The 16,190-nt window shown below is 47.8% G+C and overlaps 4 protein-coding genes across 4 annotated transcripts; 2 read left to right on the top strand and 2 right to left on the bottom strand.

Annotated features, from left to right (window-relative positions):
- Window positions 1–1,329: 1,329 nt before the first annotated feature.
- Window positions 1,330–2,458, top strand: N7487_000491 (elongation of very long chain fatty acids protein; the record flags this gene model as incomplete). Its single annotated transcript, XM_056868239.1, has 3 exons — window positions 1,330–1,740; window positions 1,798–2,080; window positions 2,136–2,458. The coding sequence occupies 3 exons, from the start codon at window positions 1,330–1,332 to the stop codon at window positions 2,456–2,458; spliced, it is 1,017 nt and encodes a 338-aa protein (XP_056733023.1).
- Window positions 2,459–5,491: 3,033 nt separating this feature from the next.
- N7487_000490 (uncharacterized protein) lies at window positions 5,492–6,955 on the top strand (the record flags this gene model as incomplete). Its single annotated transcript, XM_056868238.1, has 1 exon — window positions 5,492–6,955. The coding sequence occupies one exon, from the start codon at window positions 5,492–5,494 to the stop codon at window positions 6,953–6,955; it is 1,464 nt and encodes a 487-aa protein (XP_056733022.1).
- A 1,262-nt stretch (window positions 6,956–8,217) lies between these two features.
- N7487_000489 (putative nicotinamide nucleotide transhydrogenase) lies at window positions 8,218–11,737 on the bottom strand (the record flags this gene model as incomplete). Its single annotated transcript, XM_056868237.1, has 5 exons — window positions 8,218–8,249; window positions 8,310–8,384; window positions 8,443–8,631; window positions 8,684–11,573; window positions 11,624–11,737. 5 exons carry the CDS (start codon window positions 11,735–11,737, stop codon window positions 8,218–8,220), a joined length of 3,300 nt encoding a protein of 1,099 aa, XP_056733021.1.
- Window positions 11,738–12,391: 654 nt separating this feature from the next.
- N7487_000488 (putative amino acid permease) lies at window positions 12,392–14,551 on the bottom strand (the record flags this gene model as incomplete). Its single annotated transcript, XM_056868236.1, has 10 exons — window positions 12,392–12,570; window positions 12,623–13,025; window positions 13,082–13,204; window positions 13,267–13,610; window positions 13,661–13,781; window positions 13,839–13,873; window positions 13,927–14,193; window positions 14,251–14,299; window positions 14,358–14,378; window positions 14,444–14,551. The coding sequence occupies 10 exons, from the start codon at window positions 14,549–14,551 to the stop codon at window positions 12,392–12,394; spliced, it is 1,650 nt and encodes a 549-aa protein (XP_056733020.1).
- Window positions 14,552–16,190: the final 1,639 nt, after the last annotated feature.

Here is a 16,190-nt window from a genome sequence, read left to right as displayed (position 1 = left end):
TTAAGGTCATGACAGTCAAGTTTTATTATATGGCACAGCTATTCTTGGATCTATATTTATATCTATGTCATATATGATAAGCTTAGACATTGAAAAAGACTGTCACGTTGAAACATGGAATATCAACTTTTACGGTAATGGGATGTTCAAGTATATATTTTTGACCCAACTGTTGCACAAAGAAGCTGACTCAAATGATCATTAGAGCAATGAGCCCTGGTGTTAAGATTATCTATTGCAAATCCTCCCATACACCTAAGAAGGTATATAAAAACCAGAGAATTTTACTAGATACATGATTTGGCTTTCAAGCTTATACCGCGGTTGAGAACAAGAATTGAGGTTATTATATAGTAGGCAACACCACACTATTAAGATCTTTCTAGCTTTGAATCGTATAAACCTATGAATATACTACCCTTTTTACCTGAACAGAGAATTGGCAAGAGATGAAATAAAGTTTATATTGATCTATGTACATGTCTTATTGTCCGGCCATGCTCGTCATGTCCAAACTGCGGAGATTGACACAAGCTGGCATAAACTACCTTTATAATCCTACCTAGGCCACTGCCAATGGCAAGTTTTAACGGTGTTCAGTTGTGACTCAATGGTAGGAAATGACTGAACTTTCAATGCAACCCTTTGGGTACGGATCTAGTTAAGGCGGAGACTGGAATCCACCTAATGCCTTAACCATCAACCTTGGAAGGGCAAAGAGATGGTCGAAGATATATACATAGTCGTTGATTTGGATAACGCCTCGGCAATCTTGTGTATACCTTGCCAGGGTATTTCTTTGTAATAAATAATGCGCTATTGGGATTAAATAGACTAGCATGTGATCGTCTCACACCGAGGACAACATTGCATTCAGCAACACAGTACGGAGTACACTACTTATTTTTATAATCTGGGGTTTGTTATTTAGGAGAATATATCTATTTTGTAGGTAGTAATACAGATTGAATCTATTAAGGGTTTCATATGTTCGGACAATATACTCCAGTCGATGCGATCGGAACCTGATCTTCCCCTTTTTTTTATGACACGCTAAACCCTTTTGGGTCCTCAACGGACGCGCCGGACGCAAAAAGTAATTGTGCTCTTATTTCTCCAGCTCTTCTCTCTCTTCTCTCCCCCCTTTCCCACTTTCATTTCTTAATCCTTCCTTTCATTCCTTTCCTTTCCTTTCAGACCTTTCTTGTTTTGGCGGTTCATTGCAGTCCCATTACTGCGTCAAAGAAAAGAACAGGTTGCCTTTCAAGGCTATCTTCATCTTCAATTCCACATCCATTTAGATCGAGAGAATAACCCAATTCCGTCACAATGGCGTCCGAAATCCTCAAACATGTCTCGACCCCGACTCTCGACCATCCCTTTGGTGTGCACTTGTGGCCCCTCTTCGACCAGGCCTACGAGAAGGTCATGGGGTATCCCGCCAGCGAGTTCAACTTCACCGAGGGTGTGACCCCTCTGTCCACCTTGAAGGAGACTACAATGATGCTTGTTACCTACTACATTATCATTTTCGGTGGCCGTGAGGTCATGAAGAAGTTGCCTGCGTTCAAGCTTAACACCTTGTTCATGATCCACAACCTCCTTTTGACCACCGTGAGCGGTATCCTGCTGGTCCTGTTCATCGAGCAGTTGGTCCCCACTCTCTGGAGACACGGAGTCTTCTACACCATCTGTGATCAGCAGGGTGGTTGGACTCGCCCTTTGATCATTCTGTACTACGTAAGTTGCGAAGCGCTTGAACCATCGGAAGGAGGGAAACTCACAAATCTCGATTAGCTCAACTACATCAACAAATACGTCGAGTTCATTGATACTATCTTCCTGGTCCTCAAGAAGAAGCCATTGACTTTCCTTCACACTTACCACCACGGTGCCACCGCCCTCCTCTGCTACACCCAGCTCATCGGTGTGACTGCCGTGCAGTGGGTTCCCATCACCATTAACCTGTTGGTCCACGTCGTGATGTACTGGTACTACTTCCAGAGCGCCCGTGGCGTTCGCATCTGGTGGAAGAAGTACATCACCATGTTGCAGATCCTCCAGTTCGTCATTGACGTCGGTAAGTCATCACAGGCCCGGAACCCTGCAAAGAATGGAATACTGACAGTTTCAAGGCTTCATCTACTTCGCCTCGTACACCTACTTCACCTCCGCCTACTTCCCGTGGCTCCCTAACATGGGCAAGTGTGCCGGTGAGGAATTCGCCGCTCTGGCCGGTATCGGCATCATCAGCTCCTACTTGGTCCTGTTCATCTCTTTCTATATTGCCACCTATAACAAAACCGCCAAGACCGGACGTCCCCGTCGCAACACTGGCCAAAAATCGTTGATCGACATGAAGAACTTCGAAATTCCTTCCCCGGCCGGTACCCAGAACGGCAGCGCCAAGTCCACTGGCCGCTCCAACGGCCCCGTGACACGCTCTCGCAAGGCCTAAATAATTCACCGAAGCACAATCGCATCTGAATGTTTTCAGCGTGTGATTTGGAAGAATTATATTGCCCCACGAGTTTGATTGTGGACTCTTCTTGGGATGAGCCATTGATTCATCCGATGCTTGTGGCCAAACAAAGCAGAAGGGCAGAGTGGCTGCTCTTGGGTGATGCGTCCCTATATTTGTTTAATGAATGACCACCTCATGATGCCCAGGTCGATTACCCGGGCATGGGGTATGTGCCTCGGAGTTGTCGGAATACATGCCCCGAAACTTTTGTCGAAAAATACCTACCGGGGGAATGCTGTTGGATTTCCCCGGCGGTCTCGTCATGGTTGTATTTTATAATGTTTTTCTTCTTCTGTTCATGTTTGTCGTTATCACCCGTTTGGTGGCAGGCCATTGGATTGTACCATTCGCCCCTTATTATTATTAAAGTATTCATTGATAGATGTTAGCTCATTATGTCAAGATAAATGTAATCATGTCCGTTTTTGAAACCCATCGTATAGATTGGTAAAGAGACCAGATCCCACATGGTTAGTTCGCATCTGATCAGCAAGGAATGTTTGCTTTCCACCTGGGCAGGGTTGATTGATTGCCCACGCTGTCAGCACCTTCCGCATAGCCGGGACTCAGGATGCATGGGCTCATGCAGAGACAGTCTGTATCTCAAGAGACAATTCAGCCAGATCGTCTCTCTCGAGGCTATCCATCAAGCCTATTGATTTCGTCTCCCAAATGGGAAGCCAAACAAATAACATGTTGACATGGTAACATAAAGCTTATACACTGACCTCTGTAGCACAATGTGCAGTATCACACTGGAAACTGCACAGAACAAACAGAAACGCAGGAACAGGAAACGCCAGGTGGAGCTTGGATGCGCGCATCATGGCCTGTGCGACGAGGCACAAATAACGCCACGAAAGTGATGTATCCCATATGCCCCGGACGTTGACCCAGCGAGAAAGGCGATCATTGTCAAAGTGCCGACGAAACGGGCAGAGCTTCAGCCCCCCCGTAAAAGCCTTTGACTCGGAAGGAAGGCGTGGAGTAAGGCAGGTAGGTAGGTTATGTTGTATATCCAGCCCCCCCAGGTTGAAAGAGCGGTGCAGCCATCCCATCTCCCAACCCCAAGCCCAGCCATTGATATAATGGGGCTGGGCGCAATTCAATAGACCAGGACAAGAGATAAAGTCAGAGGCAGGAAAGCATATGAATTATTTAGCCATTGCCCATATTTGTCGAAAAGTTACAAGCGCCTTGCTTGGATGTCATGCGCGTGGGATATTCGGAGACTGGACGGACATGCAGGGCCGGGCTTTGCTGCCGGAGCACCGGCGCCAATTCGAAAAAAAAAAGAACAGGGGAAAAAAAGAAAAAGGAGAGGCATGCAGTAGTGGCCGTGTTGACGTTTATAGTGAAGATCAGCAGATGAACGTATGATGTCCCTGGTCGGATTTGAAACGCCGTGGATGTGTCAACGGAGTGATGGCGCCGAATCCTTCAAGTGTACGGAGTAGAGACCCACTAAGTACGGAGTCTTGGTCAATGCAGGTTAGTTCAAGCAGATGTCAAGAGTTTGACGTGCAGAAAGTGTATGCATAAAACAATTAGGAATATTGTGTGTCCTTACTGGTGGCGGTACTAGTATATGTTGTAGTATTATTATCACAGATGATATGATATGATAGCTATGGACATATATCTATGGATGACAGGTGAGATAGATTGGAAAATCGCCGAGAGATGGATGTTAGATGTAAGGAGAATACGGAGTAGAGAGTTTTTCATATTCCCAGCATCTTGGCTGTTTAATCGTGATCATTCCAGTCCTTCAGGAGTGAGTTCGTGGTATAGCCCCTGATTCCTCCCTGAAGAGTAATATACTTCCAACCTCCAACCCTCGCAAGGTTAGTACCTCCGAACCCCTGACAACCTTGGGGAAGAATTTTCATGGACGAACCCGAACAACACCGAGTCCACCGTTTGAAGCTAAATGGAGACGTTCATAAGTGTGTTTGAGCTATACACGGCCCCACTGATCTCGGACTTGGCAACTCGCTAGACGCTTGATGTGATTTGATCACAACATGTTGAATATTTTGGTTGAGTCTCTGTTCCGCCCGATTGCCACTATGGGTTCATTCCAATCTAAACGGTTCATATTGAGTACTCCGTTTTCCACATGGGGGAATGCTTCCAAGGACCGATGTCTCATTCGTGGGGATATCCCGCTCTTTTTTCGGAGTATAATGTAGTATGCTTTCCCTAGATACTTTTCCTAGATACGAAGGACTCTGAATTTGGCCCTTGGTGCATGATTTTAGGCTCTGATATGCATAAATGTCCAATCATTGACGTTGAACAAATCGCGGAGTATTAGGTGCATGGGCCTTGGACCAATAGGTCATGGTGATCTATCAGATTGGGCTTGAATACTAAAATTTTCTCCTGTTTTTCTTGTTTTCCTTTTCAGTTTTAATGTTTTAATCTATTTATTCAAGGTTTTAATATAGTCTGCCCACGATATCCAGTGTACCGCTTTTTTCTCCCCTGCTGAAACTGGCCAACCCGCCCTATTTTTTCCCCATGCAAGGGTGAGACACCAATCACGACCCTCGTCAGGGTTCACTTACGCGCTTCGATAAATTTAGTAAAAAAAGGACTAGTAATAGTAAATTCAGGATTATTGAACCTTTCCATTTTCTGCCTTTCAACACGTGTACAGGGTATCGAGAATGTCCCTGGATGCCTTTTTCTTCCTCCATATATGCATCCCCTGCCCATAGCTCCTTGGTCCCACTGCAGTCCACTTCCTTTAAGAGCCCTTTAGTCGCCTGGATTCTTTTTGGGATCCCCTTTGCACCTTGGTACTGGGATATTTGCCAGCGGTTATATCTCCTACTTTCACCCTATTCTTGGATTTCCCTTTTGCTTTGGAACTACCTATACTTTGAAACTGTCTACACTTTGTAGCAGTCACTCTTTTACTCTGTTCTATCTTTTTTTTAATCCCCGATATATAACTATATGACTACCGGGAACATGTTTGAACCTACTACCTCACTGAGCCTACACCGCTTGAGCAGGCATAGCCTCCAAGATCGATACGAGTCAGACGAAGAGGCTGTGTCTGAATCTGATACAGGCGCCCAGGATCTACTTTCCTCGCCTGTAGGATCACAAGCCGGAATCTATGATTCAGATCTCAGTGCCGACGACAATTCTCACGCAGACCCTGATTCTGATCGGGAGGAAACTATTCTGGCTCCGCCAACAGTCAAACGAGCCGCCCGGCCCGTCTCTTCTGCGACTCTCAAGAGAAACAGCGAGGCCACCTTTGACGAAGATACATATGTCTTTGATCCGGAGGAGCAGCTAGTCCTCGAACTGCCACCCTCAGATTCGCCACAACTGGACTCCAACACCTTTCTACAGCCATCGGTATACGTCTGGCCAAAACAACCGCCAACCACCTCAAGGTCTCGGTCTACTTCACCTTCATCGGTCTTTTCCGTAGAGGAAGCAGACATCCAGGTTGCAAAGGAAGTGACCATCATGGAGCCCGGAGCTCGTCCCACAGTGGTCTTGATCAACGCTCTGGAGTCACGGTCAAAGACCTCAAAATCCCGCCCCATCCATTCCCGCTCCCGGGAAAGCAGCCGCAACCGCCCTGCGCTTGTCAGGGCCGACAGCCGTCGACTTACTATGCAACGCTTGTCAGACCCAGCCACCAAGTCACCACGAGTATCCGAGAAAAGAAGCACCATGAAACAGGCGCCCAAGACATCTCCAACCCCAACCCCAACCCCAGCCCCAGCCCCAGAAGAAGAAACACAGTTCGCACCCAGTGCAACTATCAACCGAGTCTCCGAAATCTCCCCAGTCCACTACTTCCCAGCACCACCACGCACCATCCCAGCCCAGGGATACCGAACCCGACCCCAAACCTCAGGTTTCGATAAAGCAATGCCACCACCACTAAGCCTGCGTACCCGTCGACCCCCTTCATTGCGCAGCATAAGCAGCAACAGCGTCTCAACCTACACCTCCCGCCCATCAACACCTTTCTCCGCCGAGGACCCCAAATCAAATAATTACAACGACGCATTACCCTCTCAACCCACCAGACCCTGCAGCCCGGCCTCAATCTCCTCGCCAGCATCATACATCTCCTCAAAGCGCGTGCCCTCAACATACAGTGTATCAAATATCCTCACCAGCCGCTCGCCACTTACGATGCGTCGCATGACGAGGAAACACTCTGCCTCCAGCGTGAATTCATTGAGTAGTCTGCGCTCAGAGGTCGGCGTCAATGGTCCCTCTTCGTCGCAGATCTCTGTTGCTACTCAGCCCGCTCCACTACCTAGTGCGGACTGCCATGTCGTGCGCAAGTCTAGTAAGCGTCGTCATACACGCCATGCTAGTGTCTTGCCCAGTGGGAGGGGATTTATGGGATTGAAGCTGGGGAAGAGATCGAATACTAAGGCTTAGATTGGGGTCTTGGTTTTTTTTTTTTCCTTTGTTTGCTTTTGCGTTTTGTTTTCTGATACTCAACATATATTGATCTAGTAATGTTTTTATGGGGGATATCTGGGGTTCTTATTCTGGTGTCATTTTGGTGTTTTCTACTTTATTTTGGCGGATATTTGTTTTTTTATTTTCATCTCTTTTCCTCACATCTGTTTTTGACCAGCTAATGTATGTCCTCGGCTTGGACAAGGTGCAGAATCAGTCGCATTCCGGGATGGTTAATGTCTACTTCAGTGTTTGGCGCATGGTATTTAATTTTTTTGGGCAATACTATATACCACAGGGTGGTTTTTATTCATATTATTATTCTGATTGGTTTTAAATTACACAATTAAATAGCTATCCGAGACATCGCGACATCAATCTTCTTGAAACCATATAAATTGAAGATTCCATGAATCCTTCCACCCCCACTCCTTCTCCCGGCAAACACAACCGATATTTAGCCGGTTTCTTCAGCTTCCTCAACCAAGATCTCTCAATACGAGGAAATCCCCACAATTCAGCTCGGAACGATCTTACCGGATCGCAATTTTCCGCCTCTTCCAGACTACATGTAACACTTCCTCCAACTTGTTCGCGCGTACCTTGAACTCATCAATCCAGTTCCCAATCCAACCCCGTCGATAAACCTTGCATGTATTGCCAGCGTATACGAAGCTTAGCAAGGGGGTATTCGACGGGTTCTTGGCAACATATATCAGGAGGACCGGCTGGAATTGGGGTTGATGGGCTTGACGTAAGCGAATTCGTGGCTGGCTGCGGAGTACTTCGGACAGCGATACGAGCAGATATTGTCTACTTCATCTAGAGTGGATTTGTATGATCTACATAGACGGGCCATGTGAAAATTTTGTGTTAGACCCACTGCCCCCCCCGATTGATCTGAGATTGGGAGGTTTATTGTCCACAGCCCGCTAGGGGGCACGGCTGGGGGACTCCACTATGAACTTCATTAAATGCCAAGTTTGGCATTTTCTGGATTGAGACTATCCTTTTTTGATTTTAATTTATAGGAAAAGAAGGATTGGAAGTGCATCAAATAATTCGGCCTACTGGATATGAAAGGTAATCCGATGAGAAAATAGGAGTTAATAATGCATCCAGCGTAAGCTTGGAATGGAGTAATGAACCAGCCACTTCGGCACAAGATTGCGCATTAAACAAGGAGCAATTCGAACCTAGCATATAGTCATAGAATGACTATGAGTTCTAGTTGAACCCTACTTCCGCGCCTCTAGGGCAGCTTTGATGGCTGTTGGAAGATGAATTAGCACCATCTCAGTTTATAGATATATATCCAAATAACACTTACCATCACAAGAGGTCTTCGCATCGCCGAATAGCATCCGAGTACCGGGCATAAAGAACATGGGGTTGGGAACATCCGCTGTGGAAAATGTTAGGTGGGATTTCATTTACTAGGAATGACGGAGAAGAAATCTTACCATATCCGCTGGACATCCCCCGCTTCATAACTATAACCTCCTTACTCTTCCATGCATGGAGGACAGGCATGCCGGAGATAGCGGAGTCGGGCTCCATGGCGATCGGGTTAACGGTATCATTAGCGCCGATGACGAGGGTGACATCTGTGTCCGAGAAGTCCTCGTTGATCTCTTCCATCTCCAAGACGACTGTATCGATTGTCAGCGAATAATCCACAAATAGAAACCATTAAAATCTTACTATCGTATGGCACGGAGGCCTCTGCAAGCAACACATTGCATTGACCGGGCATTCGGCCAGCAACAGGGTGAATAGCGAAGCGAACGTTGACACCACGGGAACGCAGTAGCCCAACAATCTCCGAAAGGGCATACTGGGCCTTGGCAACAGCCATACCATAACCAACCACAATGATGACATTCTCAGCGCCGGATAGAGCTTCCACAGTGTCATCGATACTGGTTTGCTTGATCTCGCCTTCGATCTTCTTCTGAGTTTGCGCAGCCGGAGTCGCAATTCCACCGAAGAGGACATTTGTTAGCGACCGGTTCATGTTGATGCACATAATGTACGAGAGAATGGAGCCGCTGACACCGATCAGAGATCCGACACTGGTGAGAAGTGGATTGTCGAGCATCAGGCCTTCAGCCACGAGAGCGAATCCGGAATAAGCGTTCAACACCGTGATGACGACGGGCATGTCGGCGCCGCCAATAGCTGCCGTCGTGGTGTATCCCTTCAGAAAACTGAGGACGGTGCTTGTTCCTAGACAGATAGCTGCGATTGCAGGGCTTCCTGGCGCCAGTGTAATGAACGCTCCCATGGTTGCCATGTTACTGCCCAATAGTGTCGAATTGATAACGTGTCGGCCGGGCAGAATCGTAGGCTTGGAAGACATGCGCCCTGCCAGCTTCAAGAAAGCAACGATCGAGCCGGTGAAGGTAATACCACCAATCAGAACACCCAAGTACGCTGTTGTCAGGTGTAGAGTTGTGATATCACCAATATCGGCCAGCACACTTCCGGCACTAGTTAGGACAGCAGCCAATCCAACCACTGAGTGGAGAGCAGCGACAGTTTGGGGAAGACCCGTTGGTGTGATGCGACGGCCGATCAAGCCTCCGACCAAGGCACCTGTTCCAGCAACAGCCGTGAACTGCGTCAGCGTCTCAGGAGAGAAGCCCACTGCAGCGAGTGAGGCCAGAATACCGGAGACTACTCCCAGGATACCGAAAATGTTGCCGCGGCGGGCTGTTAGTTGGGATGCCAGACTAGAGATTGAGCCCATGCACAGCATTGTGCTGACGAGGTATCCAGCTTGGACCAGACCGGACATGCCAGTGCTGGCAGCCGCAATGAAGCCACCACCAAATACCACGGCAGGGACAGCATAAAGCCATGGGTACTCGGGAGGGTCGGTTGGACGCTTGAACATATCCAGCATGCGCTTCGTGACCACAAAGCCACCGGAGATATTCACGAAAGCCAAAAGCACGGAGGCAGCACCGAAGTATTCTGGGATAGTAGTCGGCACAAAGCCTCCTCCCATGATAAACAGTCCACCAATACCAACCATACCCGAAATGGCGTTCGTGACGCTCATGAGCGGCGAGTGAAGCGCAGGTGCTACACCCCACACAGCACGATAGCCGACCAGACCAGCAAGTCCGAAGGTCATCATGTTGCCCATAAAGACTGGTCCAGCTGCCTTTCCGAGGGCCAGGGTCGTGCCCATTGCACCTGTGACTGCTGTCACATCGCGTGTTGCCTTTTGCCAGGGCGTCAAAGCAACTTCCTCCTTTGGCGCGATAACTTGCGCCTCTGGCTTTGGGGTTGGGGGTGGAGCGGGTGGAGCAGCAGGGGGGATTATTTCACCATTTAGAGTTACGATGGAACCGCGCACAACTTCATCTTTGAAGTCAATCCCAAACGACTTCTCCTGGGGAGCCATGGAGAGAAGGTACTTGGTGATATTGTTCGAGTACAGTGTTGAGGACTGGGTAGGGAGACGCGAAGGAAGATCCGTGTAGCCGATGATAGTAACATCCTTGTAGTTGCTCAATTCCCCGGGAATAGTAGCTTCGCAGTTTCCACCTGCCTCAGCAGCAAGATCAACAATAACAGAGCCCGGTTTCATTGCAGCAATCATTTCCTTAGTAATGAGTTTCGGTGCAGGTCTGCCTGGGATCAGGGCCGTGGTAATAATGATATCAACCTCTTTAGCTTGCTCCATGAACAGTTTCATTTCAGCTTCGATAAACTCCTTGGACATTTCTTTGGCGTATCCGCCCTGACCAGAACCATCTTCTTGGAAATCAACCTCGACGAACTCGGCGCCTAAAGACTGGACTTGCTCGCGAACAGCAGGACGGGTATCAAAGCCACGGACAATAGCACCCATGCGGCGGGCAGAAGCAATAGCGCTCAACCCAGCTACGCCAGCACCAATAACGAGAACTTTACTCGGAGGAATCTTTCCAGCTGCAGTAACCTGACCAGTCAAGAAGCGACCGAAGTGATTAGAAGCCTCCAGCACCGCCTTGTAACCTGCAATATTGGCCATAGAGCTAAGGGCATCGAAGGTCTGCGCACGAGAGATTCGTGGAATGCGATCCATAGCAAAGGAGGTCACGCCACGAGCCGCGAGTTCCTCGACGAGGGGCTTGTTCTGGAGGGGATAGATGAAAGAGATAACAGTTGAGCCTTTGCGTAAAGCCTGGATTTCATTGAATGGCCCCTCCGATTGGGGGCTGCGGACCTTCAACACAATATCACTCTGAGACCAGACTGCGTCCCGGTCGACCATTGTCGCGCCGGCCTTTTCGTAGGCATGGTCCAGTAGCTGAGCGCGTTCACCTGCACCACGCTCGATGAGTACGCGAGAAACCCCCTTTTTTAACAAAAGGGCAACATTCTGCGGGGTGATTGCCACGCGACGTTCACCAGGAAATATCTCCAAAGGGACTCCAACGGTCAAGTCTGAGTAGGGGGGTGGTAGACACGGGCTCGGAGGGAGGTGACTCAGGGGAGGTTGTAGCGGTTCGTTTGGAAATGGAGGGCCATCGCGGCTGGCAAACGGACAGGCGTTTATTCCGCGACGTGAATGAAGTAAGTTGCCGAATTTGAGAGGCTAAATGGAGGAAAGTGGTTAGGAAACAGCTTAGGTTGGGCATCCGATACCGCAATTTGGAGAAGCTTACTCGACGTCACCGGAAGGAAAGATTTCCCTGCGCGAGCGATGGACGCCCCCAAACGCGGCCGTAGGGCTGACCGCAGGGATACTGGAGCACTCATTACGAGTAATCCTGCAAGTTGCACGTTGTTTCGGGTCTTTTTGTCTCATCTAATGCTTATTGGGCCCAGGAAGGGGGAGCAGGAAGGGGGAGCAGGACCGAGGTACCGCATCCAGTCCGGACTGAAAGGCGGAGAGAAGCAACGCTAACAAGCTTTGGAAAGAAAAGCCTCAAAGAGCATCAGAAACCACAGTAGAAAGAGAGAGAGAAAGAAGAGAAAGGAGGGGAAATTGAATACAAGTCAAAGCACCGATCTCGGCGCAACTTCCAAGCAAAGAGGGGAAGCGGCTATGTACGATTCTTACCTCGTGATGAAACCCCTCGGATATTTGTAATTAATATAAAATAGTCCACGGGTGTCTGTATACATAGCTTATAGCCTATATTCCGTACTATAGGCAATCTATAGCCTTTCCCCCCGCATAATCATAAAAACGCGGGGGAGGCGTCGGAGAAGATTGATAAGCCGTGGATTCTCCACATTTACACATTTTAGAAACATTCATAGTATGGTAGTATAGCAATTTGAATTAGCTAGCATGAGCTAAAATATTATATGACCTAAGTCCAAAACCCATCTATTGCAATCTCTAAAGGCATTTTTATGCCTGGAACCAGGAGCTGGTAGCCAGTTACACATCCACATTCCTCCACATCATCGACCAGTGCTCGATTCACCATGTTCAGTAGAGCCAACTTCCTCCACAGTCTCAGTGGCACCCTTACTATCAATGAAATGGGTGATGCGATCGCGAGGAAGCCAGGCACTCTCAGGCATCATGAAGTAGGAGATCAATGCCAAGATGGTCACTCCAGCCATGATAATGGGGGCATCTATCCAGGAAGTTAGCGAGGAGAAAAACTTATGAGAAAATGAACAACTTACAATTCAAGTTCTCGCCAGTGACTGGGAACACGTAGGGGGAGAACAAGATAGCGACGACCCAGCCATTCCAGAAGACACCAATGAACTGGAACGGCTTACTCCAGCGACCAAGACTCCACTGGGGTTTCGGGAACCGCTTGGGGGTGCATAGAAGTCGACCCAAACAGATTAGACCGTACGCAGCAGCGCTGGGGACACCGGCTGCCGAGACAAGGGAAGTGAAAGCCGTGGCGGATGGAAGAAGGGTGCAAGTGACCAGGGCGGCGACAGCCCAAACAACAATCACTGCGTTCCGTGGCTGACCATTGTTTACACGGGAAACCCAACCGGAGAAGGGAAGTACACCATCACGGGCGACGGCGAAGACAAGGCGAGAGGCGGCGATGATAGCAATTGCGGTGTTCTGGAAAACAAAGTCAGCTATGAGATATCCATGCACACAAACAGATGGTAACTCACCAGCCATAGAGCGAAAATGCAAATGATGTTCATGAAGATATGGCCACCCTTGCCCAGAACAACAGCGTAAAGAGGCACAAAGGGTTGGGGCGAGCCGAAGCCCATAAGTGTGTCGGCGTCAGGCTAAAGAAGAACCAGGTCAGAAATTCAAACTTCGGGATCCACAGAGATCAAAGGAGACGAACCGCACAGAACAGGAAGAGAATAATCGTAGCCAAACCACCGAAGCCACTGGCAACGGTACTCCAGAAGATACCACGAGCAGCAGTGATAGAGGCATTCTTGGTTTCTTCCGCAACGTGACCCGAGGCATCGAATCCAATCAGAATACCAGCGGTAGCAAGATAAGAAAGACACCAGTTCCAGCCAGCGGGGGCTCCGGTACCGTTGTACGTGGTCATAAAGGCCTCGTGAGTGGTACGGAATCCCCATGTTTGGGCGGTGCCGATGGGGAGCCAGATAAGGTTCAGGAAAAAGTCGAGCATCACGACTGCAGAGGATCCCCAGAAGACGTATTTGAAATAGCGAGCTAAAATGCCGTTAGAGGTAGTTCAATCCCGGTTACACGTTTGTACATACGAGGCAAAAAGTTCAACAGGGCGGCCAGAGCAAGCAAGATTTCAGTACAGATCCACTGGACTGCGCGGAACTTGACACTGCTTGAGTCTGACGGGAAATCGAGGTTGAACACAGTTATTTCCTAAAAGCGACATGTCAGTTGAGAATCCCGGGCAAATCAAGAGAGAAGAGAGCATACCGAAAGCATATAGTTCGCCGCAGCCTGGGTGTTGCCTATAAATCCGATTAGCATCATATAAGTCTTGGGGGTTAGATACACAACATACTTGCACAGAAGGTCGTCCAAGCTGTTGTACTCCACCAGGCGACGACAAAGCCAAGGAGTCGGCCAAATCGAGGGCCACCAGCTTCGGCAGCCCACAGGTAGATCGATCCGGCGGATGGAGAAGCCGAACAAACCTCAGCGATGACAGCAGCAGTAATGAAAGTGAACACCATGGTTACGAGGTAACTAGTCCAATAGGCTAGGTTTCCACCGGCGGCAATACCAGTGCTGAAAGTAACGCGAACACCACCGACGAAGTAAAGAGCAGCTTGAGGAAGAGTCAGTACGAACGCGCCCCCAAAATGGTAAACAGCGAAGAGCTTACCGAATGTGGTCGAGAAATTCTCGAACAAAGTGTATGTCCGATGAAGAACCTGGTCGGTGACTTAGTTGCTGATCACATATCATCTTAATAAATACAATTCAACCTACCGGCTTATAGCCCATGGTCCGCTAGAATATTATCATGTTAGTTGACTTGATGTTTACAAAAACACAGACTGGATTGCACCACTTACCAGCAAGGCGGCATCATCCTGATTCTTGAGCTCAGCCCGATCAACTTCACCCTCACCTTGATTGGTGAGGAGATCGGCGGAACCAGCGACAGGGTCGTGAGAAGCCATGACGGACATACAGAAAAAAAAGAAAGAATGGTGAAGTTGCGAAGTCAGAAAATTTGATTGACTTTGTAAAGGTTAGTCCCGCGGTCCAAACGTTCCCTAAATGATCCACCGGGAATATTAGGCCCCACAGAATTAAGTGGATGTGATTTGATGTGATCTGACTACCACTACGTACATAGTATGACTTTTTTGTAATAATTTACTTTTATAAAGGTCTTATGATGTTTCTTGATATTCCCTAAGGAGGAATAAATTGTCCCGGTAAGTATCACGTCGATTCGAAATTTTCTTTTTTTAAGTTAACTTTCGGGAAAAGGGTCCAAAATATAAGCTCGGAGTGCGCTCGGAGCTGTCTGATCCGTAAATTTTACTTTTATGGGTATATAAATATCCAGGCCTCGAATATTTATAAGAGACAGAATAAAGATGGGAGTAGTTCTTGCTATAATTCCCGTACATAATTTGCCTCTGTTACACGGACCAGAAGTCTAATGTCGCCGAATTTGGTATTTGTTAGTTCATGGCAGATGCTCCACCCCTGGCCAAGACTTACTAGCTTGGCCTCCGAGATGACTGTACCTAATGTTGGCAATCATAATTCAACTTTCTTTTTCTGTCCCTTAGATATGTAGAAGCAAATCCAATCCCCTATGCTGTTTCCCCCTCAACCGGGAGATTATCGTTATTAAACTGGTTTTACGTCCGGGCTAGTGTAACTAGCTGGGGTATATATCAAGGCCATTGGTACCTTTGTTATAATAAAATATTTATTATTGAAGGGTCCAGCCACACAGTGAGTCATTCTATACGACAACCTACGGAGTAGGCTGCGCACAATTTTGACTCACTACGTGATAATTCAGTCACGTACGAACTGGTCTATTACTATTTGCGAGTAGTAACTAAAAGTCGTTCATTATACAGAATCCTATAAAAGGATCTTGTGATAGCCTCTTTTTCTCTTCTTCCTTTGCCCCATTCCTTTTGCTCGAAAAGTCTGCTAGCGTGTCTATGGACATTGAAACCAAATTGAAATATCTCCAATGGCAAACCAGTTACAATCATACTAGACCATATCGAATCGCCCAATTCGGTCGCAAAAGGAAGAACAATGACCAAAAGAAGCCTCACAATCTAGTTTTCCAGGAAGGGGACGCTGCCGAGACCATCAGAGATATCAGAGGAACAACAGAGACAGGAGAAAACCAGAGTTTTACTCTCGAAATCAATGGCTTTGTGTATTCGAGGTACCCGCCGCCTTTATTCACAAACCCAAAGGAATTTGGCGATCCAGATCATATTCAAAACATCTTTTTACCCGAATGTGAGGCGATCTTGAGAAATGAGATCGAGGGAGTCGATCAGGTCTTTATTTTCGATTGGAAAGTGAGTATCCGAAGCACCTTGGAAATCGAGGCTTGATCTATTGAGGCTTACCTTTCACCTTCTGCGTTTAATAGATAAGAAAGAAGAAAAGCGCAAAAGAGCAGCGGAAAAGAAATGATAATCTATTGAGCTTTGCGCGACAAGTGCATGTAGGTAAGTCGAACCGAATATCCAAAATGCATGAGACCAATTCACCACATCTCAATACTAAACTCCCACCCAAGACACTTTACTCACCAAAGACGAACCCGGA

The sequence above is a fragment of the Penicillium crustosum genome (assembly GCF_028827405.1).
Source record: "Penicillium crustosum strain IBT 35664 chromosome Unknown utg000001l_segment0_segment0, whole genome shotgun sequence".
Classification (NCBI taxonomy): domain Eukaryota; kingdom Fungi; phylum Ascomycota; class Eurotiomycetes; order Eurotiales; family Aspergillaceae; genus Penicillium; species Penicillium crustosum.
This window is presented reverse-complemented; position numbering and strand designations above follow the sequence as displayed.